The sequence below is a fragment of the Nanorana parkeri genome, unplaced genomic scaffold (assembly GCF_000935625.1).
Source record: "Nanorana parkeri isolate BGI_ZX_2015 unplaced genomic scaffold, ASM93562v1 scaffold21, whole genome shotgun sequence".
NCBI classification, from domain to species: Eukaryota; Metazoa; Chordata; class Amphibia; order Anura; family Dicroglossidae; genus Nanorana; species Nanorana parkeri.
Window position 1 is genome coordinate 2,195,542 of NW_017306289.1, and position 25,419 is coordinate 2,220,960.

The window sequence follows — 25,419 nt, forward strand, 5'->3', positions numbered from 1 at the left end:
TAATGGAAAACCACACTCACAATATGTTTCCTTGTACTACCACCTGGAAATATTAATCAGCAAAGCCTGTGCTAGTTCCTTTTTCCAAATGGCATTATAAATAAACCTACAAAACAGAAGCTTGATGGGTGTAGCTTTCCTTCATAGTAAATGTCTTCTGTTAGACTGAGAATGAGTACACCTTTCCATTCAGAACTGTCTTGCATTTAACTGAAAATTGGATGTGTCTGCACCCAAGGGCTGCATAAGAGCAGCTAAGAGCTTCCTAGAGAAGAGAACTGTAAATATATGGGTAACATAGTGGCTTAGTGGGTAGCACTTCTGCTTTGCCTTGCAGGACTGGGAGTTCCTGGTTTGTACAGTGGCGTAACCAGAGTTATGGGCGCCCGGGGTAGAAATTTAGATTTAAAAATGTAAAGATTTTATTTTTAAAAAATGTGTGACCTTACCTTAGCATGGTGGTCAGTGGGGGCTTCCTGGACCCTGGTTGTGGGGGGTCTGCCGTGGAGCCTGCATGGTGCTTGCAAGTTCTCTCTGTGCTTCCATAGGTTGCCTCCAACACTCATGCTGGTAGGTTAATGGGCTCCTGCCTATATCAGCCCTAGTGTAGTGTATGCATACATGTGAGATAAGGGCCTCTGAACAAGCAGTAAAAGCATGTTAAAACAAGCCCTCATTAACCTCTGTAGGGTCAGATGCGTTGGGCTGCACTTGGCAGCCCTGTCCAGCACCATCCCACTGCATAGACAATGTAAATTGTCTTTTTTTTCACTGCAGCATGTTGCAATGCACTACAACATATCACAACACGCTGGGGTGAATAGACCTGAATGAAATGTTGCTTGGCGACATTTCAATAAAAAAAGCTACCGTATATACTCGAGTATAAGCCGTCCCGAATATAAGCCGAGGGTGGGAAATGAGGCAGCTACTGGTAGATAGATACCATTAAAATACATTAATATTTATTTAAAAGAAAAATAACCTAGCTCTGTAAGTGGAAAAGGGGGTACAGGGCTACATACAGATCATTTAATACATTCATGTTAGTATCATTGTAAATGTATTGTCTGCACTGTATTAGCAGTATATACTCTATATAGAGTATATACTGCTAATACAGTGCAGACAATACATTTACAATGATCCTCTGCTAACATGAATGGGTTAAATGATCCGTAGTACATGATATGTAGCCCTGTACTATGGATCATTTAACCCATTCATGTTAGCAGAGGATCATTGTAAATGTATTGTCTGCACTGTATTAGCAGTATATACTCTATATAGAGTATATACTGCTAATACAGTGCAGACAATACATTTACAATGATCCTCTGCTAACATGAATGGGTTAAATGATCCGTAGTACATGATATGTAGCCCTGTACCCCCTTTTCCACTTACAGAGCTAGGTTATTTTTCTTTTAAATAAATATTAATGTATTTTAATGGTATCTATCTACCAGTAGCTGCCTCATTTCCCACCCTCGGCTTATATTCGGGACGGCTTATACTCGAGTCAGCGCCAGCGCGTCTTCTTACTTACCTCGCCGAGCGACCCGGAATTAGGACCCGGAGACTGCCAGATGACCCCGCTCGGAGCGCCGCACACCGAGCAGCAGTGACGCGACGCTCGGCGAGGTAAGTAAGAAGACGCGCTGGCGCTGACTCGAGTATAAGCCGAGGGGGGCACTTTTCACCCAAAAAAATGGGCTGAAAATCTCGGCTTATACTCGAGTATATACGGTAAACAGTGAAATGCGCTAAAATCAGCGCATTGCGCCTCTCCTCTCTTCTCTTCCGGACACCAGTGCCTGTGTGATAGTGCAAGCTACTTGTGTGAACTGACCCACAAAGTTTACAAAAGAGACATTAAAACCTTACAAAGATACAGTATATTTTTTCCTATTACTTACTATTGGAGCAGAATCTTGGCAGCCAGCCAGCTCTCTAATGTAAATGCATAGAATGCGTTTGTTGTTTGAAACAGAGAAACAGACTGTAACCTAATGTGTTGTGATCTTTCAGGATCTTTGGGAATGTATTTCTTCACAGTACAAACATTTCCATAGTCTGGGCACAGGTGTACTTTAGATTGAAATTAGCCTTCATGTTTCTGTATCATTTCATTTTAGATATGCTTTTTACATTCAACATTTCTGTAAACAGAAGCAATGGGAACTCGGGTTCAGGACCTTTTGGAATGAATTTAAGCACTGATTTCAAGCCAGATCTCGTTCCACCCAGATCTTGTTCCACCCAGGACTGGATTGCCAGTGTTGGGTAGACATAAAGTCCGCTTGAACTTTTAGCTTAAATCAGCGAAATACATTCCAGGGGCACCAAAACAAAAAGGTGTGCAAAGTCATACAATTATTTTTTCCTTTACAAGCTCCAAAATGCCCCATGCAGAGCCAGACATAGCGCTCTGCAATCACAGGGAGCATGAGCTTTGCTGAATGCAGAATCTTACTCAGCAGAGGGTACATTGGAACTCTAAAGAAAGACCACTGCTTCCACACGGAGAGTAGAGTAAAGGTAATTCTTTAAAGCATGCTGGCAGAAGACAGACTTTTCTACTCTAGGCTGTGGCTGCTTTCTGAAGAAAACCAACTGTAAGTCTTTGTACACCTTTTGTGTGGACCAACTTTTGGAATGCATTTAGTTAATTTAAACTGAAAGTTAATTTGGACTCTAACATTTAAATTGTATTCATAGCCAAAACTTTATTTTTGCTTTGGATAGAGTGGGAAAAGGTTACAACCCCTGTCAATGTTTTACTTTAGCGTTTCTCTGTTGGGAAGATTCACCCTCTCCATTTGTCCTGTGACCTTTGTCATCGGGGCTGCAAATGAGGAACAATCCAAAAGTCTGAGTTGTCAGTTGAACACAAATAGAGGTGAAATATTCCAATGTGGACATTTGTTCCAGTGACAGTCTTCAAGAGGGTATTTTCCTTAATGATAGATGACATATATTGTCCAAAATATTACTGTCAGAAACAGAACAAGCACTACGCTAAATCCATGACAATTTTGCATTGTAAAAAAGGAGATTTGAAGTAATGTTAAGAAATTACGTTAAATTAGCTTTTTGTAACTGTTTATTTTCAGACATCATCATCCTATAGATAACGCTGGCTTCTTTTCCTTCATGACTTTAAACTGGATCACACCACTTGCAAGGAAGGCTTACCGGCTCTCGAAGCTTAATATGAATGATCTCTGGGATCTTACTTCTCAAGATTCAGCAGAAAAGAACTGCCAAAGGTAAACTGTTTTCTTCTTCAATAAACATTAAAACTTTGGTAGAGAGTCTAACTGCCTACTTATCTTCCCCATAATTCACATTGTTTTTTTGGATTATGGAGTTCACAAGTAACTAATCTTTACTTTTTGTATCACAGGCCTGATATACAGTATATATATTATGGCTATCAGTTAGGATTAGGCTGCATAGGCAATATTCAGCATTTGACCGAGCAATTTAAAAACACAACTGCAAATCAAATTCTATTCTTCTTTCGGATAAAGTGGGAAAGAGTTATGACATGTCAGGTTTTCAATGCAAGATTGAAGAAATAGGTCACCAGCACTCCATAAGTTAAAATGAATGAGTCCTTTTAATGGACAATGATGTCACAGAAATCCAACATGAGCCGACGTTTCGGGGCCACACAGGGTCCCTTCTTCAAGTGAAGTTACTTCGAGCACCATTTATTTGATTGTTGGCCGGGACTGCTGAAAGGTGTGCGGAGGGCACCTCCATCAATTGCACCAGGTTTTCAATGCAGTCTGCAGAGATTTCCCCCCCTTTGTGTGGTGACAGGGATAGTAAGTGCAGGGGTTCTCACCAAAGGGGATGAAGACAGGAATTAAAGTACTTTCTTAGTGGAGTAGAGAAAGGGTAAGGCTCTCTGTTAGGATTCCATTGCTGTCTGTGTACCAGTAGGGAAGTTTGTGTAACAGATGAGGTTATTGTTAACAAAAGATGAAATCACCCAGTAGCAAGCCACTAATATAATTTATATAGTTTACTCTGACTCAGCAGAGGGCGCATTGGAACTCTGCAAAAAGACCACTGCTTCCACATGGAGAGCAAGGGTACTTCTTTAATGGCCTAGTTCACACCAGCCACAGTGCATTCTGACCCTATTGGGGCCGGAACACACTGTGGCTGGTGTGAATTAGCCTAAAGCATACTGTGAGGTCTAGTCATAGGCTTGTCATGGGCTTTTCTACTCAGGGTGTGGCTGCTTTCTGAAGAAAACCAACTGTAAGACTTTGCACACCTTTTTTGTGTGAACCAGTCTTTTGGAATGTATTTAGCTGATTCAAACTCAAAGTTCATTTGGGCTGTACGATTTAAATTGTATCTATAGTCAAACCTTTTTTGTTTTGGATAGATTGGGAAAAGGTTAGGATCCCTGTCAATTTTGTACTTTTGCTGGTTCTCTGTCGGAAAGCTTAGCCAAATAACTAAAACACTTAGAGGTACATGACTATCTTTTTAAATGAAGCCATACTGAAGATGTATAAAAACTGTTATTGATGATCACTCCTTCTGAAAATGAAAGTTACCTCTCTGTTTTGTTTAATCCATAATTTCAGTATTTTCTGGATCACTGACACATGACCACTATAAAGATTAGAATGGTCCTGTGTCAGTGACTCCGAACCATTATAAAGATTGGGAGTTCTGACTTCAGTCTGTTTCTCGATCAAATGCTTGTTTTAGGCCAATAACTAAAAGTATAGAAGATTTGGATCAACCTGACAGTTAGGCAGCTAAGATTTGCAGATTTAGAACAGATGTTTTGCATTCATGACATAATTTTCTATTAAATACAAAACTCAAGAGGTCAGGATCTCATTATGCGATAATAGATGGACATGAGAAATAATTTGCTTCTGTAATTTATTATGCACAGATCAGTTTTTTAGCAAAATGCAGCCATGTAATTCAAAATCTTGTCACTTGACCAGCATTCCATATTACTAGGAAAGACAAATGCTAGTTACAGTTCCTGTGCAGGCAACCTTCTCTTGAGCCGTATTTATCAATGAATCTTTGAAGTGAATGTGCACACAAAAATATTTACATATTCTGAATAAGCAGTAAAAGAATTTTAAAATAAGCCTCATTCACCTTTGTATCTGTAGGTGGAGAAATTAATTTTCAAAGTTCACAACAGAGGCACAGAGATCTCAGCTTTTTTTTTTGCTATGGACAGTGGCAACAGGTAGAACAACAGTCTTATAAACATACTTTTGCAACTGTGGCAGCAGTCTTAGGAACAGACTCTTTGAGAATGAATAACTTTACATTGCAAGCAGCTAGATAGCCTGTTTAAAGCTATTTTACTGTTTGTTAAGAATATGTAAATAGTCTGTAATCCAGCTGGTTAGTGTAGTTCATTACATAATTTTCTTTGTAGACTATATAGTGTGTATATATCTATATATATATAGATGTATATCTATATATATAAATTTATATAAATGGGTAAGCCGTATTAGTCCAGTAGACAAGATGTCAAAAAAGACAAAAACGCAGTATTGCAGTGTAATACAGTGTAGTATTGCAGTGTAGTGATATACATCTATATATATATAATATTACTGTAATCGATATTTTATTTAGTTTAATTACATTATACTCAATCTCTGTTGTTTACAAAAATGATGGTTAAAAACAAACCACATCTGATAGATCCCCTTTTTCATTGCTAAGTCCACCAGGTTATTGTTGTTATATCTACTGTTCTTCCTTCAGTTCTTATAACATGGTAAAATATATTTGGCTCAGAGCTACAATTCTGTGCCATTCTATTAAAATAACAACCCCAAAACATAGTTGTCTTTGCAGTGGTGCTACAAAAATATTTGAACTCTGATCTGACTCACAATATCCCTGTAATGATTAGTATAAAATAACAGTTTTTGTGCTTGTGAAGGCCCTGTAGTCACGTACGGTTTAAAAATGGAAAAAAAGTCACAGAACATATAAAACAAACCTTTCAGCTCTTGTGTTTTTTTCTCAATAGACTAAAGCAAGAAAAGATCAGCTGTTAATGTATTCCTTAGAAATCTTAAAACTTCATATAAAACGTACAGTACACAAAATCTATATTAGTAGGTAGGCCTTGTTCAAACAGGCTTCAGGTTGTAAACTCTTGACCTAGGAGCACTGCAGACAGCATGCTGTAAAAAAACCATTTGGAAAGCTTTCGGCCAGCCTTGAGTGGCTTCCACTTTGGGATGTTAATAGAGACGGACATAGCATATAGCAGACTTTGTACCTGCACAAGGGCCCTCTGAGACTTAGAAGCCCATTCATTATAGATGTGTGTTGGACAGATTCCAGAATCCCTTACACTATTATGTAGACTCTAGGGCAAGTGAGAAGCAGGAGACTTTTCTGATGCCCTTACCATGTGCCTGTATTGGACATTCATTTGTATTCGGCACCTCTTTTACTCCCTACCTGACCAACACTGAAGAATAAAATATACTATCTGTCTACCCATCGATCTATCTGTGCACAGTGAAGAACTTACTGGGAAAATTGTTCTTGTACAGGAGCCATATGGTGACATTGTCTGTCACTGGGTGTTAACCTAAACTTTAATGGAAGTGCTGGTTGTCACATTATGGCTTTAGAAGGATTTCAGCACACTTCATCACTACTTAAAACTTCTTGAAAGCCTGCTAGCAGCTTGTTTAAAGTAACCTCTCCAAACTGGAACTGAAGCATGCTTTATACACCAAATACAGCCACATTGTTTCATTTTGCTTTGGGTAAGGGTTTAACCCTCTCACAAACTTTTAATGCTGTTTGTGTTAATACTGCATAGGTTTGATAGGATGTGAGGGAAATTTCTGCAAGAGGCACACAAACAAACACACGTTAGAGGGAAGTAGGGTTATAACTCCTGACCATGTTTTTATTGCTGTCCTTATCTACATGTTCGTGCCTACTTGACAACCACAGCCGCAATTTTTTATATGGGAATTACAGGGACAGGAAATGAGTGCATCATAAAACATGATACTTTATTTGATTTGTAAATCACTTGATGTTCAAGAGTTTTTTCCTCTGTGACAGGTTCCCTTAAGGGTATGTTCATATATGTACCTTAATCTGCCCATGGTATGTCTGCGCCAGCTCTGTTTACTACCTGAAGCTCCACTGGTCCATATAGGGCCATTGAACACCATGTGTAATCTACCAATGATAAACAGAAACATTCACATTGCACATCTCCAGTCATATTGCAGCAGTATTTACTATCGGAATTGAGACTACTTTTACCATATGATTGGTTGCTATGTGCAACACCTCTAGGTTTCCTTTACTTTAGAATCCAGGAATCATATTCAAAAATCTGAAGCCTTTAGGCTGAGGCCTACTTCTGCATAACTTGTTTTACTATTTATATCTGTCATTTTAAAGTCCATGTGAACTATCAGTTAAATCCATTCCAGGTGCATCAAGCCAAAAGGTGTGCAAAGTCTTACAGTTTGTTTTCTTTAACTGCTTCCCGTCCACCGGGTGTTCAAAACTGGCTGGATGGAAGCCTTCTAGGCTGGGCGTCTTAAAATGTCCTTACCTGCCCCCCTCGTGTGCACCACTCAGCGCGCACACAATTAGGGGTAAATTCCTAAAATGTAAACAGCCAGTGACGGCTGTTTACATACAAGGCGGTACGGCATCTGTAGATACCCCCGATCGCTTGTATTTTGCATGAGGTGTGCGCCCCCCGTCGCTGCCTCTGCTGTCGGTTCTGAGCCCCCTAGGTGATGGCAATAAAATTAAGTGTAAAAAAAGTTTTAAAAAATGAAAGAAGCATAAAAAATAAATAAAATCACATATAATTTTTGTTTGAAAAACGCACAAATTTAAAAGTCTTCTGCCCTCACATAGACACGCAAATATGTGTCAGGTGCGCCAATGTGCGAAAAGGATGATTTTGCCCATTGCGCCGCACATGTTACATATCATCGCGAACGTCAGAGCGTGAGCAATAATTTAAGGGCCATCAATCACTATTAACACTAAACTAATGAGCGGTAAAAACTTTTAAAAATGTCGCCTATGGACAATTTTGGGTATGGTAGTTTTTTGCGATTTCGTGAGCGCGCACAATTTTAAGGCTTGACATGTATGGTGTCTATTTACCCGACATGACCCAATTTTTTATATTTTACCAAAAAATTGGGTTAATAAAAAAATGTTTCATTACATAACTTAGGGAAAACAGTTTAAAAAAAAAATTTGGTACTTTTTTCCTTATATAGTAAAAACATAAAAACCTCAGGGGTGATTAAATAACACCAAAAGAAAGCTCCGTGTCCCCAAAAATGATATAAAAGTCATTTCAGTACAGCGTTGCATGACTGAATAAATGTCAGATAAAGTACCACAGTGCTGAATACTGAAAAATGGCCTGGACAGGAAGGGGGTTTAACACACCGGTCTTTAAGTAGTTAATAAGCAGCCACAGCCTCAGTAGAAAAGTGTGTCACTGCCAGCAAGTTGCAAAGAAGAACCCTACAAAGGACCAACCTACCATCTGTTATATAAGACCTAGAGCACACCAATCAGCAGGAAGCATGAGTGTTGTACAATGTAGAGATATAGGTCTGACTTAAAAGGGGGTGTGTCAGACATCTGAAGAGGGACTACTGCTTCCACACAGTGGGCAAGGGTCCTTCTCTACTTTACAGCAGGGGGCAGGTTTTCTACGCTACAGAAAGTTCAGTTGGGCTTTAAAACATCTTTGGAATACCATTTAAATTATTGTTATTGCTTATAAAATATGTAGCAATATTATACTGTATGCTGCTTTATTAACTGTTACTAACAAGGGTAAAATAATACGAATACATACAATTATCTTAAAATAACATAAACTGTTACTGCAAAGCATGTACAGCAAAACAAGATACAACAAGATGTGTGAAAAAAGGGGGGGCGGGTTGGCAGGAAGGATAAAATATATACAACTGCTTTCAGCACCAGTTCATGCCATTGTTAAAGTTTATGGAGTACAGATTTTTTTTCAGAGCAGAGCTATAGCATTTCTAATGCTCTGTTTATGTCATTTAAAAAAGATTATACTATACCAGGCTTCCTCAACCAATGTGCCTTGGCACCCTGAGGTGCCTTCTAGCTTCCGCAGGGGTGCCTCAAATTTTTGGTACAACATCATGCTTTTAATGACGCTAATCCACGGAGGATGTGTTCCAGAGATGGATTCATTGCATGGGGTCCCCCCTTAAAATCCTTACCAGTCCCGTATCTGGGACAAGGGTCTGGTATGGATTTTGAAGGGGCCACCCATCGCTTTTTACATTTATCTTTAATTACATTTTTAGACTGGGGTGCCTCGAAAGTTTGCATACTTTTAAGGGTGCCATGATGAAAAACAATGTACTGTACATGTGACATTTTGTTACTGTTGGTGTGAGTTTGCATACTAATTTATTCCACTTGATGTCAGGTTACATCGACTTTGGGAAGCAGAGCTCGAAAAATGTGGGAAGACAAAAGCATCCCTGAGGATTGTGTTATGGCGTTTCTGTCGAACTAGATCCCTGCTGGCTTTCTTGTGTCTCATTGTCACAATGGTGGCAAACTTTATTGGCCCTGTAAGTTCCTGTTTATATACTTGGTTGATTGTTATGGCATGAAAGGCATAGGTGGATGTAAATAGTACCTGTACATCCCTGATACCAAGTCAAATTCAGGTGCTTGCACTGCTTGCATTATGAAAACACATTTCATTAATTTATGATTACATATCTGTATTAATAGCTGTATTTTATATTTACCTAGGGTTCACGTTTAAGCAGTCTGACAATAAGCTAATAACAATGGGCAGTTTCCACCTAAGGACAAGATATTATTTTTTGCTTCTGTATATTAGACTTATTCCTCTTTGTAAAGTAAAATCAAACTATAACGCTGAAACACATTTTGTCTTTTTTAAAATATGTTTTTGCTTGTTTAAAGGCAATCTTTATCCGAGCACTGCTCGAGTACTCAGAGGCTGCTGAATCCAATCTTCTTTATGGGTTGCTTCTTTCCTTTGGCATTTTTGCGGCAGAGCTCGTAAGGTCTTGGTCTTTTGCACTGAACTGGGCAATGAACTACAGAACTGGAATTCGGCTAAAGGGAGCAGTTTTAGCCCTGGCTTTTAGAAAGATCCTGAAACTTAAAGAATCAAAGGATGTCACGACTGGAGAGGTAAACTCACTGGCTAATGTTCTTGGACATATTGGTTTATTGTCAGTGATTGACTAAAGTGCTTTTCCTTCCTACTCAAAGATTCGTATGTCTCTACCTTTAACACCTTCACGCAAACACTGCTTTAGCATCTGCTTCATTATGATTTTAGGGAAATTAAGCTGAAAGTATTCAACTAAATGAAACTGGTCATTGGTATGCAAATACTTAGATATTAAATTCCACTGCCAGGTTAAAGGGAATAAGAGAACTGTGTGCCTTTGCCCTGGTTAATAGTTAGTCATTTTCTTTCTAGTTTAAAGGTACTATGTGGTTTTTAGTGCTAATGGCTTTAATTAATAGGATACTGAAACGTGCAATAACTGTGTACAACTACCGTCAGATTTTACAGGGTTATTCACAGAAGGGTGAAGAGCTTGGAGAAGTCAGGAGAAGTGAACAATCTAGGATAACATAGCTGAGCTGCAAAGTGAGCTGAATTGGAGACTTTTTCCAAATTAACTATTTTGGCCTAGATTGTTCACTTCCTCTGCCTTCTCTAAACTCTTCAACCTTTTGTAAATAACCCTTTTAGTGTTTTTCTTTCAAAGAAAGAAAAGCAGTATCTGACTGGTAACTATGGGTTGTCACACACCATTGCTGTTTGTATTGCCTTATAAAATAAGCTAGTATGTCTGAAATTCTTTCATGTACTTTTAGCTAAATTGATCTTAAATAGCATAGTCATATCTCTGTTTTCTGTAAAGCTAAACAAGTTACCGACCATGTCTAAAGCCCTTCCTGGGAAATACTGTCAAATAAGTAATACAATATGTGATGTCCCTTCTGGTCCCTCAAGACTATATGTGACCAGTCCATTTTGCCCTGTGCACCTGTGTTAGATAGTTGAGGGCTTCCTAATATACTGGGATATGTTATATTGGCTGTGACACTTTACTAAATAGAAGAAGTGATAGACATTTAAATCCTTTGACATTTTTTTGCTGCTTTTGGAGGAGAGGGGGGTGGGGGGGGGGGGGAGCTCCAGCTAAGACACGCTGGGTGTTATGTACCAGGCTTTAGACTCCAGATGACCCCCACAACTGCCTAGGGTAAGCAGGGGTCATAAGAAGCCACAGACACTCAGGGACATCTATAGGAGCAAGCAGTGGAGAGAGTGATGGCCTGAATCCATTTGTACTCACAATGCCATTGTTTTGTGTCCTGTAGGCGAGGCACTAGCTGTAACCTATACAGTACACTAACAAGAAAAAAGGGGTCATAGATATTGGGTGTGTTGTGATATTTGATAAATAAGTTGTGTGTTTTGTCTTGCAGCTTATTAACATGTGCTCTAGTGATGGTCATCGGCTTTATGAAGCAGCCTCCATTGGCTGTATGTTAGCTGCAGGTCCTTTTATTGCTCTCATGGGACTGCTGTACACCGTGATGTTCCTGGGACCAACAGCATTAATAGGTTCTGCTGCATTCATTTTGTTTTATCCATTAATGGTAAGATGGTACATGGTTTAATTATTGTAATATAAAGGATACTTTATGGAGTACAATGACACCAAAATACATTAAACGTAAAAGCATTATATATAAAAAGTAAAATATCAATATTATATTACATTTTCATTAATTATATTATAGACCATTTATAGCTATATTTTTTGGAGAACTCCTTGTCAAGATGTATGTTTTAGTATTGCCTGTGTTACATAAATAACTGTTTATCAATGTCTGCCTTTTGTTTCTGGAAAAAGCGTTGATAGAAATAGTACAATTCCATCCCATTGCCAGCTTGTGACAAGGTCACCTCAGAGACAGCTGTCTCAATTTAATCTACTGAGGTATGGGGACAGTTCTCTGCTACCTGCTCATAGACATATGAAGCTTATTGGCTTTCTCAATGATTGGTAGTTCTGGCATTCTTATAAAAAATACTGATACTAATATAAAGTTTTCTATTTTGTCCACTGTGGTTATACTTTTTCATTGTTGTTAGGTGTGTGGACTCTAAAGTTAACAAACATTTGTGAAACGGTCATTTAATTGTATTTTGCAAAATTGTTTTGTGTTTACTGGTTTAAAAGTTTATAAAAAGTTAACATTTTTGTTCTGTTCATGCAAATACAGTGTGTTAAAATCCCTTTACCTTCCTCTAGATGTTGGCCTCGAAATTGACTGCCTACTTTAGGAAATGGGGTATCAGAATCACAGATCAGAGAGTGAGAACTATGAATGAAATTTTAACCTGCATTCGATTTATTAAGATGTATGCATGGGAAAACACTTTTATGCGTAATATTCAAGGTGGGTGCAATTTATCCTAGAGAATTAACATCTTGGTGGTAATGGAGTTGTTAACAGTGATATAAAAAGTATATATATACACTATATTGCCAAAGCTATTGGACGCCCCTCCAAATAATTGGTTTCAGGTATTCCAATCACCTCCATGGCCACTGGTGTATAAAGTCAAGCACCTAGGCATGCAGACTGCTTCCACAAACATTTGTGAAAGAATGGGTCACTCTCAGGAGCTCAGTGAATTCAAGCGTGGTACCGTGATAGGTTACCACCTGTGCAATAAGTCCATCCGTGAAATTTCCTTGCTACTAAATATTCCACGGTCAACTGTTAGTGGTATTATAACAAAGTAGAAGCAACTGGGAACAACAGCAACTCACCCATGAAGTGGTAGGACACGAGTTTGGGGTGGGGGAGTTTGACTGGACTGCACACAATCCTGACCTCAACCCGATAGAACACCTTTGGGATGGATTAGAGTGGAGACTGTGAGCCAGGCCTTCTCGTCAAACATCAGTACCTGACCTCACAAATGCGCTTCTGGAAGAATGGTCAAACATTCCCATAGACACACTCCTAAACCTTGTGGACGCCTTCCCAGAAGAGTTGAAGCTGTTATAGCGGCAAAGGGCGGGCCAACTCAATATTGAACCCTACGGATTAAGACTGGGATGAATTAAAACAAATTAAGACAAATAGGCACACGATCATTTCCAGGATAATACATGCCGCAGATCAGCAGAACGATGAGTACATAGGGGATTTTTTTTTTACTGGGTTTACTGTGTATATATACTGTATATACTTACATCTCTTAAAGCCCAGTAGTGAGATCTTCTTGTCAGCTCTGACCATGATTTGAAGTGTTTTTTTTTTTTTTTTGGTACTTTGTGGGTTCCTACAACTCCTGTTGCATTTCCCATAGCATACAATAAACACAGAATTTAGCAGAGATAGTGGAGAGCCTTCACAATGGCCTGGCAGGTATTCAGAATTGGGGACTGCAATACAGAGACCTCACAAATCATTATTAGTTATAAGCATCAGTTGTAAGCATCAGTATGATAGCGCAACTGCCGAGTATCTATTAGAATGTAAAATATCACTGTTGGGTGAACTTACACTTTAAATAACCTGGAACATTAAAAATATGGTCCAAAATATCATCACTTACTCAGGTACAGATTTTCAGAAAAGCATCTTCCATGCTGTAATAAAAAAAAAAGTTGGTGCATTCAAAATTCAAAATTCACTTTGCAACAATAGATCCTTCTCTATAATGACAATTCTTTTCTAAGAGATTTTTTCTTTATTACTTACTTACGTCTACTTTACCACTATTTTGCCTTTTTAGCTATCAGAAATGCAGAGAAATCTTTTTTGGAAAAGGCCGGGTATGTGCAGAGCGTCACCTCAGGAATAGCTCCAGTGGTGGTTGTGGTTGCTAGTGTATGCACATTTACATTACACATGTCTCTTGGATATGATCTGACAGCACCACAGGTAAGAAATGCAGCTATGGTAGAATGGTGTGTGTAGTATACCAATTTATAGGTGGATTTATATGACATTTTTCTCAATTACCCTCTGCACACACTGTACTCCCTTCCCTTGCACACATGACCCATCTAACAAATGTTTGCATAAAGACAGGGATCCTTGGTTTGCATGTACAGTATATTGTATCACATGTTTAGGCTGCTCATCTGCGTGAACATGATCCCTCCCTGATCAGTCCCTACTCTACTCTGCAAAATGCCAAATACTTTCCTGATCATAGCATACTTTATTGGACTTCCATCATTTATATGAAAATTTAACCATAGTTGCTTACTGGCCTAAAATTTGCAAGGCGCTGGGAATTGTGGACATTCATCACTGTTACAGTGAAATTCCTGTTTTTTGGAACTGTTACATTCAGTTCTTGCTATTCATTCATATTATAGTTTCCTTGCATTCAAGCCTATGTAGACACATGAAATGCCAAGCATAATGGTTAGAAAAAATGGTATTGGTGCATCCCTAATATATATATATATATTAGGGATGCACCAATACCATTTTTTCTAGACCATGTACCGATACTTGTCCAAGTACTCACAGATACAAGCACTGATACATTTTTGTTTATTGTCATGTGACAGTTTTTCTAAAACAATACAGACTAATGATTTCAGGACAGTGGTGGGGCGCCAGGTCCCAGTCGCTGCTGCAACTTCTGCAACTCTGGTAGTTCTCGTGAAAATGCCAAGTATCCGCACTGGTATCTGAACTGGTATCTGTGCATCCCTATAACTAACCAATAAAGTGTTCTTTCGTGTTCAGTAATTTCATGTTTAATTTGTACAGGCATTCACTGTAGTAACTGTATTCAACTCAATGACCTCAGCGCTCAAAATGATTCCACTTGCTGTTCGAGCTGCTTCTGAAGCTTCTGTTTCCATCTCCAGATTTCAGGTGGGTAAATCATGTTTTATGTTCTCTATTTTGAAGTCTCAGAACAAGCGATAGGTGAACCTGTTGTTTCTAGACACACCAAAATGTGAAAAAATAAATAAAAAATGGACATGTGGTTATTTCAGTTCAAACAGAAATGCTAAATAAGTAATTATGTTCCTAAACCACTCAGAAAGCTTAACACCAACATGATCATTTACACAGCACACTGGGTGTGTAATTAAAATAAAAAATTTGGGTGCTATATGCGGTGTGGTGCTACAAAGTATACAAATCTTGCCTTGTGGCATACTGGCTTCTACACATACAGTAACGCTTAACTTCCTGGTGCTGCAAGGAGTGAGGGATGTGACTCGAGCACTAAAGGGCTCCGCCCACATCACACCCTGCTCCTCACTATTGCCAATTCACAAAATGCCTTGTAGTTTTTCCTCAAAGAATACAAGGCATTCTGTGATTAGACGAAGAATTGTGGAAATTCAATATAGAAATACATATTTATTTTTAGTTTTTGACCATAGATACCTTTTAATTTCCATTGTTGCTTTGTATTTTTCCACTTGGTTATAGAAGCTGCTCCTGATGGAAGAGAGCACAATGAACAGCAGTGAAAAAATAAATGCAGACTTTGCCATTGAGTACCGGGATGCTTACCTGGCATGGAATTCAGGAATTGTAATCTCAAAGGAGACGTGTGAGGACCAGCCTAGCTATGCATCAAAGGATAATGCCATTGACAAGAAATGTATTCAGCAGAATAAAAACCTGTGTCTGCAGAAGGATCCGTTCTTAACAAATGGAAATCAGAACACAAAGTCAAACCCCATCTGTGCGGAAGATTTGGATTTGTCTATAATGGCGGGTTCACCTGTGCTTCTTAATATCAATTTCACCTTACAAAGAGTACGTTTTCTTAGTTGCTTAGTTTAGTGCTAGATTTAACTTGAATTTGTGTTTGCCTGTTTTGCTGCTCAATGCCCCTGATTAACAATCCCATATTTAACAAGCAGATTTAAAAAACAATTTCCTGCTGGTATGTGTTTATTAAAGGATAAGTTCTAAATTAGTAAAGTATACTCCTAATACTTAGAGCTGGCTTGTGACACAGCAGATGTTGTATGCTGCCAATATACCAAGATCTAAGTGCTCATATAACTGCTGATTGCTCGGTTCACGGACTTCTCCCTGCATAGAGCAGTCACTGTCAGTCCTCACTCCACGCAGGGATTCATCTCTCCCCCCTCTATCCTTACAGCCCTCATTGGAAGGACAGACAGAGGTGGGGGTGGGAACAGCTGGCTCTGGCTCTAGAGAGGCAGAGCCAGCTGTCAGTCAGCCAGGTAGATGCAGAGAATATTGTTGGGATTCTTCTGGTTGCAGAGTGGCTCTGCGCTGTCAACATATATCAAGCAATAATTAAGAGATCATTGTGTATTTTTACGCACCTGAATATGACTTGGTATTTGTCTCTTGCAATCCCGTGTACAGCAGAGCTCAGACTAGGTGGGAGAAGAAGGACTGGGAGACATTTACTTGTGGTTCTGATCATTTTCTCCAGGACAGAAAGTTTACTGAGTTGTCACCAGAACAGGAATGGGTGGGAAATCTTTTAATGGAGACACTTGTTTCAGTGACAACTCTCTAAGAAGGGATTTCTCCTATTTTCAAGATATTTTCTCTTACTTCTTGTTGTGTCTAAGGAGCAGGAAGTGAATTTTATTCTCCCCACAGACACAGATGGAAGTAAAAAAGTGGTAGGTGTATTAATCATTGCCTACTTTATCCAAAACTAAACAAACCATTGGCTTTAGCTGCTTTAACTGCAGACCAGAAAAAATAGGTCACCAGATATGGCTGTGTTGTGTGGCAGACCTGTCTGTGAATGTGGGGGGTTGTTGATGTGAAAGGTGGTCTTCAAATGTGAAGGGAGAGGACTTCTAAAGTGAAAGGAAAATTTTTATGTTAAAGGGATGGTGACTCTGATATTAAAGGGGGGGCTTCTAATGTGAAAGGGGGCTTCTGGTATATGAAAAGGGGCTTCTAGGGTGAAAGGGGAACTCTGGTTGTGAAAGGGAACTTCTGATGTGAAAGGGGGGGTCTTCAGATTTGAAGGGGGAGGTTTATGATATAAAAAGGGACTTCTAAAGTGAAAGGAGGAATCTGATGTGAAAGGGGTCTTCTGATGTGAAGGGGGGGGGGGGGCTTCTGAAGTGAAAGGGGGACTCTGATGTGAAAGGGGACTTCTGATGTGAAGGGAGGGGCTTCTGATGTGTGAAGTGAAGAGCAAACTCCAAAGTGAAGCAAGGGGTTTGTAATGTGAAGTGGAGACTCTGATGGGGGGAATTCTGATGTGCAGGAAGGTCTCTAATGTTAAGGGGGGATTTTGATATAAAAGGGGGCATCTGAAGTGAAGAGTAGACTCTAATGTGAAAGGGGAACTTCTGATGTAAAAGGGACCTTGTAATGTTAAGGTGGGGCTCTGATGTGAAAAAGCCCCCCCCCCCCCCCCCTATCATCATCCAGTGCAGATGTCAATCTCCTTCAACCCATCAAATGCAGTTCATTGCGCATCGCTATTAGCTTTGTCCCCTGTCCCGCTCTGTACTTCGCCCTCTGTATCTTATTTTACCAGAACAAAGGTGGCAACCCTACTTGTTACACATGATGTAAATGACTGTGCTATAGAATCATACGGTACAACAGAATACAGATCCTAATGAAATGGAATTTTGCATTCACAGGGTAAACTTGTTGGAGTTTGCGGAAGTGTTGGCTGTGGTAAAAGTTCGTTAATATTATCCATACTAGGTCAGGTATGTTGAGCTAACTAATGTTTATATTTGATTATGCAGTACAGTAAAATAGTACATTTAAAGTGCATGTGGAATTTTGTTCCTGTATAAATAGCTCCCCTACTAAAACAGTCATATTTATACTATAGACTGACGAAATGCAGTTTGTGTGTAAGTTGTTAGGTGTGCATCAAAGCTGCACATAATATGCAGATGTGTTTTACATGGTGAACTGTACATCTAAAATTTGACATTAGGGCCAATTTACATTTGTGCAGTGTGTTCACACACATGCATTAAGGTGTGTCGCGTTCATTTGAATGGGCCATCTAACACACCAAAACACACAAAAAGGTAAAAGCACCATTTTTAGCAATGCAACACACTCCAATGCACGGCAGTACATTACTATGCATTGTGCTGTCCTGCAATGCAGGTGTGTTGGAAAGGAGTGTTGAGGCGCACCACAAATGGCACCACAGTGTACTAAAGTCTATATTGTGAGCTGCATCACATTGTATTATCGCATGTGTTACCGCAACGCAACAGTGTGAATCAGGCCTTACTACACTAAATGAAGATTCATCCCTCATTTAAAGTGATATTAAAGTCAAAAGGATTTTAAGCTATTTCAAATGCTGATGAAATCACTTACAATGGATGCTGCTCCTTGATGTTTATAAGTTTAGTTTCCTGCGGAATCAGCTGGGCCCCTGAGCAGTGGTCCTTATATCCTGCTTTAGAGTGACTCCTTTCTCAAGCAGAGTGCTATGCAGTCACCCTTGTGTGTGCTAGTAAGCTGTGTGAGTCTCCCCAAACACACAAAGTAAAGATGGGGCACCGGCTCTCGAAATAGCGAATAGTGCGTCATTTCATTAACCCACCAGTTGTTTTTGGACTAAGTAGTCAGGAGTGCGATGGGTTCATGGACTTCCACAAACACAGCAAATCAAGCTACCCCCCTTCACCCTGGCCCCCTCTCCTCCCTCCTACCTTTTCCAAGCTAGTAGATGAACAGTTGCTGGAGTCTGCTCTGTTCTCTGTGATCTTGTGCTGGACAGCAAGTTCAGGGAAGCTGAGCTGAGAGACTTGGAAGCAGCTGTTCAGAAACATGATGATTGTAAGTGTTTGGGCAAAAATGTAAAGAACTGCTTTGCTGGGCAATGTATATTTGTTTGATCTGGATTCATTATTGAAAAAAGTTTGAGAGTTTAATATTACTTTAACATTAACAGGTCTATTCACAAAAGGGTGAAGAGTTTGGAGAAGGCAGGAGAAGTGAACAATCTAGGACAAAGTAGCTGAACTGGAAAGTGAGCTGAATTGGAGAATTTTTCCAAATGAACTATTTTGGCCTAGATTGTTCACTTCTCCTGCCTTCTCCAAACTCTTTACCCTTTAGTGAATAGACCTGTATAAAATAAGATATAAATTGATGTCCCTGTTGGGCTATCCAGTTTATTCACATAGATATTCTAAATATTGGGGATTTGTTTTTTACCTAATCTGACATTTATTGAGCCATGAATGGGGTGGTCAGTACAAAAGCCATATAGATATGAGAATGTGGTGCTATAATAACTAAGCCAGATCTGCACACATATAGACAAACTTTCACAAATATTTGACCTGTTATCACTGTGACCATCTTGATAACACCTTTGCAGTCATGACATGATTACAGTGCCAGCACAGGTGGCAGGAAAGATGTTCTTGTGTCTGAAGAATGGAGCGTTTCAAAGTTCAATACTGAATTCAGATCTGCTGTATTAACTGAACCTCTCCCTAAAGCTGGCAATACATCTATAGAATATCTGCGGATTTTCTATGGTCAGATGGAAAAAGTACAAAAGATTCCTCCATCTACGCCAGGGGTCTCAAACTCAATTAACTTGGGGGCCACTCGACAAATGTTTTTCTCCCATGGGGGCCGCTTGCCAAATGTCATACTTTAAAATAAAATTAAACTGTATCCGGTTTGGTACTACGGACACCAATACACACACAATAAGGCCCCATTCATATCTGTAAGTTCAGGCGCGATTAGGGATTCCTGCGTTAGGAACTTGCACTTTCCTGCAGCAGGAATAACTAATCTGGTGTTTACAAGTCGCAGCTGTCACCTGTTCAAGTTCATGATCAGGTGACAGCAGCTGCATGTAAACGCCTGCACACCGCATGTAATGGTATGTGATATGAAGTAATTTGGTTAGGAATCAATTACTATCCCCGGACGCATCGATTGTGCATCCAGGGAGAGTGTTTTCTAATCGCATGTAGTAATATCACATATCATTACATGCCATTACAGGCATTTACATTCGGCTGCTGTCACCTGATCATTAACTTGAACGGGTGACAGCTGCCGCTTGTAAACGTCAGATTAGGGATTCCTACTGCAGGAAAATGCAAGTTCCTAATTGCACCTAAACTTACAGGTGTGAATGTAAGTACCCAAACAATTACTCTGAAATCATGTTGAATATTTAAGAGCAGCCCAATGCGGCATTTCTACATAGAAAGAATGGTGTAGACCAGGGGTAGGCAAACGTTGGCTCTCCAGCTGTGGTGAAACTACAAATACCATCATGCATCTGCCTCTGGGAGTCATGCCTGTGGCTGTCAGTCTTTGCAGGGCCTAATGGCCCTGCAGGACAAGTTATTTTTACTTTATCCAGCATGGCCTTTCTGTCATGAAAACTGGAGTTCTATAACAATCAGAAGATTAGCGTAACTAGCTGTATGCCATTTCACAAACACACGTGACCTATAACCTTCTTATCTATCATACAGGACACAGCAAAGGGAAACACATCACTGGCACACTAAGTACTGCAAAGTCATTCTGTAATCTTTTCCTCCAAGAACATATGAGCTAAACATAACAGATAACTGAAGGTGGCCTCTAAAATAAGCATATGTCTGGAGTTAGCTTAGTTACATAGTTAGGCAGGTTGAAAAAAGACACAAGTCCATCGAGTGCAACCTATAGCATAGATGAGGAACATTGCCGATCAAATTTACCTGGCCACTTACCTCCATTGCTGTTTCAAAAAAATTCTTCCTTTGAAAGGTCAAGAAATACAGGTTTAAAATGGTTACACATAGTGATTTGTAACTTTTTATTGTAAATAATTATGCGCTGTTGCAAAGGTTCGTCTTTAAGGCTCAATCATATTTGTACAGTGTGCACACCAGTGCAGAGACCTGCTCCCGGGAGGGATGGGTGCTGTGTGTAATTGTGTGCAGCTGAATGTGCATCGCTATGGGAGGATGCGGCTGTACGCGGTTACATGCTGACTCGAACCTGCACATCCATGCAGGTCCGGGTGCCCAACACTTGGACGCACACGTTGAGCCACGAAATATAAATATATATATTGTTTAAATGTGTTAGCAGTATAATTTAATAGTATAGAAGATTTATTTTAAATATTCATAATTACTAACATGTATTTAGCTATTTAAAGTTCTTAACCCTAAAAACTCTTTGACTTTGTGTGTTATGAAACACGCCTGGTAATGTGGCTGTTCACTGTATTTTATCTAGATGACTTTACTAGAGGGAAAAGTGTCAGTGAATGGCAGCATTGCCTATGCAGCCCAGCAAGCCTGGATATTTAATGCATCCTTGCGAGATAATATACTGTTTGGGGAAGATTATGAAGAAGAAATGTAAGCTCTGTTCTAGTTTACCTTGCAAATCTTGGAGGTTATGTAACCTGTTGCTAGTGCTGGTGTCTAGCTGTGCCTTTGCAAAATAAAGGAAAGTTAAAAAAAAAAACTGCTATGTACAATAACTTTTCCTAATCATTTTTATTATTAAGACAAAATCTTTTTGTTTACAATTAAGCATTTAATGTAGGGAGATACCATGCTTTAGTGTGTGCAGTGCATGCTGGGATGGTTAGTAAGGAAGCCAAGCACTAGCTTTGCACTTGCTGGCTGCTTCAACAGATTGAAGGTCTAAATGTACTGTCTGTACAATTTCAGTTGTAATACATAGACATTTAAAGCTGAACTCCAGGCAGATATAAAATACATCAGGGGTGCCCACAATTTTTGTGTTAAGATCTACTTTTCAAACAACGAGCTACATGAGATCTACCAACGAAAAAAAAAACCTCCCTTGCTCTCTCTCTCCTGGCTCTCTCTCCTCGCTCTCCTGGCTGTCTCTCCTGGCTGTCTCTCCTTGCTCTCTCTCCTGGCCGTCGATCCTTGCTCATCATCCTGGCTGTCCCTCCTTGCTCATCCTCCTGGCTGTCTTTCCTTGTTTTTTCTCCTGGCTGTCTCTCTTCACTCTCTTGGCTGTCTCTCCTTGCTCTCTCTTTCCTGGCTGTCTCTCCTCTCTCTCTTTCCTGGCCGTCTTTCCTCTCTCTCCTAGCTGTCTCTCCCCACTCTCTCTCCTGGCTCACCTTGCTGTATTTTGCAACAGGCTGTGTAAACTAATATTCTTTGATGTAATACATAGCAGTTCAACCAGCAGTATCCACCAGAAAGGTGTCAGGGAGCTTGGCTCAGCAGACTCAGGCTAATAGGTAATCATGTGTGCACAGCTAAATAAATATACCAAAATGGCCACCATTCACACCCTTCGTGATCTACCAGCATCAGCTTTGAGAGCTACTGGTAGATCACGATCTACCTAATGGGCACCCCTGAAATACACAAATGAATGCAGCTCTTCATCCATTATTGCACAGTTAAATGCATATTTCTAAATGTAGGCAGTGTAAGTACCTAACTTTGACCTTGTATCAACCTCTTGCAATCCCCTATATAACAGCACTCTGACTGGAGAAGGGAAAAGCCACACCAGGAGACATTCAGTTGTGCTGTAGTTAGGTAGCATGCTGATAGGAGGAGACAGCAGACTGGCAGTTTGCTGCTCCTCCTTTTACTTTCCATTCACAGGATGGGGGCAGAAGCAAGACCTATAATGTTATTGAGCCAAAATAAACAGGTCTTATCCCCTGCTAGATTGAGCCGAGTGCGGCCAGATAAAAGACGGCATCTTCAGCCGATCGGCTCGTGTGTAACAACCGAATGGACTTCACATCGCAACGCGCAAGTTTTTACGCACAAGCCGATTGGATGAAGATTACATCTTTATCTCGGCACGCTCAGCTATGCGAGCTCTCACAAGCTGACGTGTCAGGGTGAAAATGACATGACACACTGCATACGAAGGTCCGCGCACCACCACTCCACGCTGCTACGCATGCAGTGTGTTTAGCCTTTAGTAAGTCTGCTGCTGCTCCGGCACTGTCCAGTTATAGGCTTGGCCAGGCTGTATTGCTTGACTGTGGAAAAGAAAAGACAAGACAGGTCACCAATCGTGTTGTGTTGGGCTGTACAAATTTTACAGCATTGTGCTAGGTTTGCTTTGAGATAAGCCTAATGCAATTTGATCAGACTTTGTAATAAAATGATGCAATCAGTAGAATGCTAAGGGCAAGATCCATCCTGTACTGATCTGTGTTTAATGATGAAAATTCTGGTGGTTCCTATGGGTAACTGCAGTTTTCATATCGCGCTTTGATTCTTTGGTAAATGAGCCTATAAGGGCCTGTGTCAATAGGCTTTTGTTCACTTCAAGTGGGTTTTACGTTCCTATTCAAGTCTATGGAAATGCAAAACCTGCTGAAAGACCCGCTGCAGATCAAAATGTGATTGACTGCAGTTCTAATATACCTGTCAATGAATTGTGAATGATCCTAGAAATTTGTCAAACCAATGCCATCAACACAAGTCTAAAGCCCGTGTGAGCATTTTCAGGCATTTTTGAATTGGTTTTTGCTCATTTTTTCAGACGTTTTAAAGCAAAAAACATCTTTCAGCTGCTTCCATTGAAGTCTATGGGATCAAAAATGAATAGTTCTGCTGGAAAAGAAGCTCATACACTTTTTCAAGCTTCAAGCTACTGGTGACACAATGATTCGGTGTGAATGCGTACCTTTGAAAATAATGGGATTCTTCATGTTGAGCGGTGTCACATGTCCGGAAACAGGCAACAAGGGATGAATGGGGACTGTGCCTAACCACTTTGGTTGTCGCCTAAGAATGCTAGCCTCAAGCTGTTTTTAAGTTTTGCTTTTTAATTCTGTTCTGTCATGTACAATATTTAGCTAATTCTTTATGAATAATTCAGAAATGTATTAAAGAGCCAATTAGTTATTCAGGTTGATTAATAGTTGTATTATTCTTGGCTGTAGCAGGTCATGAGCTTTGTTTTAATTTCACTTTACTGCTGACAGGTACAAAAAGACATTAGAAGCTTGTTGTCTGTACCCTGACTTTGAATCTCTACCCACTGGGGACTTAACTGAGGTAAACTGCTTCTTCTACCGAATATGACCGTCATATATTTTATATATATCAGACTTCCAAATTGTTTTGCTTTGAGACTACAAAACCCAAAGATGTAAAGCTTATCTCAAGGACGAGCCCAAATGTAATGCTTGGCAACATTTTAATTTCTATTTTGTTGTCTAGTCCTGCAGTAAAGCTCAATAAAACTGACCCAGTAGCATTTAAAGTACTTTACTTGGCAAAAATGCTGCGTGCACCAAACTTAGTTATAGGAAAGCAAAATAAAACAAAACATACAGCTACAAACAAACATACATACACATGTGCCCACTACACTATGCTTTCTAGTACATGGGATAGATTGTGGAAACACCAAAATACTTAGGGGTCTAATCATAAGCTGCAGTAGGAGCTAGCCGTAGCTTAGGCTGATCCTTCAGCTAGCTTCGGCCCCAGGACCCCTTCGGTTCTACTGCTCTCACTATAGCCCATACAGCTCCCGAAGAAGGCCGACTGGCTCAGTCGAGCAGCTGGGCGGAGCCAGTCGTCATCTCACGGCTGACTCCGGCCACTTGCAGAGAGATCAGCGTCCCTGGTTACCAGGTAATCAGGAACGACATCTGTCATTACACACTGAGAACCCGGCGGGGCCGCTATGATATCACAATGGCCTCTCCGGGTTCTCAGTGTGTAATGACAGATGGCGTCTGTGGTTACCTGGTAACCAGGGACACTGATCTGTCATTACTCTCCCGGACGCTCTGGGAGTCTAATATGGCTCCCGGCCGCCCTGGAGAGAAACACTTTCTCCCGTAAAGGTTTATCTGCTCGATCGAGCAAAGTAAACCTTTCCTTGCGATCTGTTTTTTTTTTTTTTCTGACATGTGGCAGCTTGCTGCCCTCAGTCAGGAAAAAAAAAGCCAGCATAGGAATGCATAGCTAGATTCCTATTGGCTATTGCAAAGTGAAATAGCCAATAGGAATCTAGCTATGCATCCCTATGGCGGTTTATTTTTTTTATTTTTTTTATTCTGACGGCAGCAGAACCGCCCAGCCAATAGAAAACAGTTGGGCGGAGCCAGCTGTCAATGCTAGCTCCGCTCAATCGTTTTCTATTTTTATTTTTTCTACTTCTTTAACTGTTTTTCCAATTCTGCTCGGTACCACAGGGGTACCGGGCAGAATAGCCGAGCGTATGCCGCTTTCCGGCATTCGGCTATTCACTCACTGCTGATCGGCATCTATGATAATAGGCCGAACAGCAGCAAGTAGACTGCCGGAGGTTCGGCTCAGCCGATCCAGCAACAAA

General features: G+C 40.1%; 1 protein-coding gene across 1 annotated transcript in view; it reads left to right on the forward strand.

Annotated features, from left to right (window-relative positions):
- LOC108792132 (multidrug resistance-associated protein 5-like) overlaps positions 1 to 25,419 on the forward strand; it is a 71,211-nt gene that overhangs the window by 11,646 nt on the left and 34,146 nt on the right. Inside the window, exons 3-13 of the mRNA XM_018562838.1 lie at positions 3,117 to 3,272; positions 9,509 to 9,656; positions 10,021 to 10,254; positions 11,572 to 11,745; positions 12,405 to 12,552; positions 13,904 to 14,052; positions 14,899 to 15,006; positions 15,577 to 15,909; positions 17,748 to 17,819; positions 21,349 to 21,473; positions 24,056 to 24,128. Coding sequence (XP_018418340.1) covers positions 3,117 to 3,272; positions 9,509 to 9,656; positions 10,021 to 10,254; positions 11,572 to 11,745; positions 12,405 to 12,552; positions 13,904 to 14,052; positions 14,899 to 15,006; positions 15,577 to 15,909; positions 17,748 to 17,819; positions 21,349 to 21,473; positions 24,056 to 24,128 — 1,720 coding nt within the window. The remainder of the gene's footprint in view (positions 1 to 3,116; positions 3,273 to 9,508; positions 9,657 to 10,020; positions 10,255 to 11,571; positions 11,746 to 12,404; positions 12,553 to 13,903; positions 14,053 to 14,898; positions 15,007 to 15,576; positions 15,910 to 17,747; positions 17,820 to 21,348; positions 21,474 to 24,055; positions 24,129 to 25,419) is intronic.